The sequence below is a fragment of the Micropterus dolomieu genome, linkage group LG04 (assembly GCF_021292245.1).
Source record: "Micropterus dolomieu isolate WLL.071019.BEF.003 ecotype Adirondacks linkage group LG04, ASM2129224v1, whole genome shotgun sequence".
Taxonomy (NCBI): Eukaryota; Metazoa; Chordata; class Actinopteri; order Centrarchiformes; family Centrarchidae; genus Micropterus; species Micropterus dolomieu.
Genome location: NC_060153.1, coordinates 11,784,543 through 11,787,536, shown reverse-complemented (window position 1 = coordinate 11,787,536; position 2,994 = coordinate 11,784,543). Strand labels below are relative to the sequence as shown.

General features: G+C 36.2%; 1 protein-coding gene across 1 annotated transcript in view; it reads right to left on the bottom strand.

Moving 5' to 3' along the window:
• Positions 1-622: 622 nt before the first annotated feature.
• LOC123969646 (alpha-1D adrenergic receptor-like) overlaps positions 623-2,994 on the bottom strand; it is a 6,158-nt gene continuing 3,786 nt past the window's right edge. Inside the window, exon 2 of the mRNA XM_046047228.1 lies at positions 623-2,081. Within this exon, the coding sequence (XP_045903184.1) occupies positions 1,531-2,081 (551 nt within the window). The 3' untranslated portion in view covers positions 623-1,530. The remainder of the gene's footprint in view (positions 2,082-2,994) is intronic.

The following is a 2,994-nucleotide window of genomic DNA, read 5'->3' as shown; positions in this document are numbered from 1 at the left end:
CCAAACGTGAGTAGTTTTACTTAAAAAAGTAAAAAAAAACTTTATTCAGTCCTTTACAGAGTGAAGAAACAGTTTCTGTTAATTTTCATCTATGTCATTTTCTTCATGAAGATTTTCTGCATGAGTTTTGGTCATGATTAAAATTAAATTAAATGAAAAAACTACAAAGCCAACTGTTCGACTTTCCCCTAGGTCAAGACTTGAGTAAACTCATGGTGGAATGAGGCTAATAACAGGAAGCAATTGAGATGAATTAGTCTTGATAGAGTCTCTCTCTCTTTCTTTGTGTTTCTCTACATTGCCTGCAGGTTTAGCCTTACGTGAGTGGGTCCATTTGTCACTCTCTTTTAATTCCTTTATTTAAATCTTTATTTGCATTTGTTTGTCAGCCAGCAGATTCTCACTATTATGTTCACCTTGTTTAATACAGGCAGATATTGATTTATTTCCATCAGTTCCATTGTTATTTTGTCTAAAAACAAACAATGATCGCTTGCCAAAAGCAAAAATTTGACATAATGGTGAGAAGCTGAAGGAGGTAAAACGAAAAACAATAGTGACATCTGCTGGATGGGGCAGATTAAATTTTTTTTTTATCCCAAATCGAATTAGTTACTGTAACTTGTTTTCTCTCCTTTTTATTTTGTTTTTCAACTTACATAAACAAACATAACATCACAAAATACAAAAAAAGCATGTTCATTTCACATTGGTACTCACTCACTTGGCGTTGCGAATTACAGTTAGGTGGACAAGTTGACTCATGGGTTTTTATTTAAACAAGTCTACATATCAATGACAAGTTAACAATAAGAATAAATACTGTGTATCATCTTTATTCTTAGCTGGCCTCTTATCTTTACAATGCCTTGTCAAAACAGAAAAATGGCACAAGTAACATAATTTATTCCTACATATTACATATGATTAAATCCAGACATTCTGGCAACAATAAAAATTGCACTTTTGACTAACTTTGCTCTGTTAGTGATTCAAAATATTTGTTTCAATCCATTTCTGTTTTTTGTTGTTTAAAGTCAGCTGAATATCAGACAAAGCAGTCACCATTCATTGGGTGTTACTACACAGTGTCAGCTGGCTAATAGTTAAAGATATGAAGACTGTCTGATATAAAATTTAAAGAAATGGGTGTAACAGTAATAATAAAGCTCATGTTAAATGTCTGAATGAAAGTGCTTACACCTGTTGACTGTGGTCTGGGTAATGTTGATGCACATTGCTTCCAAGTGACAGCAGTCACATTAAGTACAAGGAGTTAGCTACTTTTGTGTCCACTTCCAAAAGGTGGCTTTTAGCAGCTCACAACTTAAATAATCATGATGGGGATGAGGGACTGACATAAAGCTTTAGTCCTCTTTGTGCTGGGATCAAGCCTTCGTTGTCATTCCACGGCTTAATCGAGCTTTGATTATCAGATATTTTGAGAACACAAAATGATGCACTAGTCTTTCTTGCATGTTGGTCCAATATGACCCTTTGAAAATAAATAATGGATTCTTTGGTCGCCCTCTAAATGTCAGTCTCTTTCAGGCCATAGCAGTCTGCCAGATCATAGAATTGATAACTGCTCTGCTCAGAGGAGTTGTAAATCCCCATAGAGACTGTATCTACTACATCAATCCGGCCAACTGCAGGTGTGGAACTTTTTCCTGTTCCTCCCTTGATTTTATTTGACAGATTGTTGACTTTCTCTTTGAGCTGGAAGGAGGACTTTTGCAGTGGTGGAAAGAGGCTCCATCTCTTGAACCCTAGCGAGCACCCTTTCCCCTTGTGTAACAAAGAGTTGCCATAGCATTCATGCACAGCATAGCCGGGCTTATAGTCTCCCCTTTGATCCTTTGTCATTCCCTTGACAGCTGTCCTCCACCTCTGGTCATAGAAGCGACGCAGGACCCTCTGTCTTTGGTGACACTGGCACCTGAGGAGCCGAGTGAAAGCCCGCTGAAACTCTTTGCTAGAGCAGGGATAGATCATGGGATTGATGCAGCTGTTGAAGTAGCCCAGCCAAAAGATCACCTTGAACACAGTTTCCGATGGCTTCAGTGCCGGGAAGAAAGAACCTAGAAAAAGACGGAGTCATCGTGAAAATTTGTGAGTAAATGTACAGTATATGTACAGTATTTTGATTTCATTGCTCCAATAACATTCCAAGAACATTTTCACAAAATATACTTAAACACATAAATTAAAATAACTTCTATTCTCAATAATATCAACTTTTATACTAAATGCTAAATATCAGATACTGATTTAAGGCAGTTGGATGCTGCATGCCATTTTGTTAATCTGGACCTTCATAAGGTTCAAACATTTACAAACAAGTAATTCTTTATTTATTAAATTACCAAATACTTTTGCCAAATAGTTTCATATCAATTAGTCAATTTTTAAATGGATAATCTTTTTTAGTAAGTATATGACCCATACTTTACAAACAATGCATTAAGTGTATGTGCAGCTACTGTATGTTGTATTTATTATATACAGTGGGTACGGAAAGTATTCAGACCCCTTAAAATTTTTCACTCTTTGTTTCATTGCAGCCATTTTCCAAAAATCAAAAAAGTTCATTTTATTTCTCAGTAATGTACACTCAGCACCCCATCTTGACAGAAAAAAACAGAAATGTAGAAATATTTGCAAATTTATAAAAAAAAAAAAAACTGAAATATCACATGGTCATAAGTATTCAGACCCTTTGCCGTGACACTCATATTTAACTCAGGTGCTGTCTATTTCTTCTGATCATCCTTGAGATGGTTCTACACCTTCATTTGAGTCCAGCTGTGTTTGATTATACTGATTGGACTTGATTAGGAAAGCCACACACCTTTCTATATAAGACCTTACAGCTCACAGTGCATGTCAGAGCAAATGAGAATCATGAGGTCAAAGGAACTGCCTGAAGAGCTCAGAGACAGAATTGTGGCAAGGCACAGATCTGGCCAAGGTTACAAAAAAATTTCTGCTGCA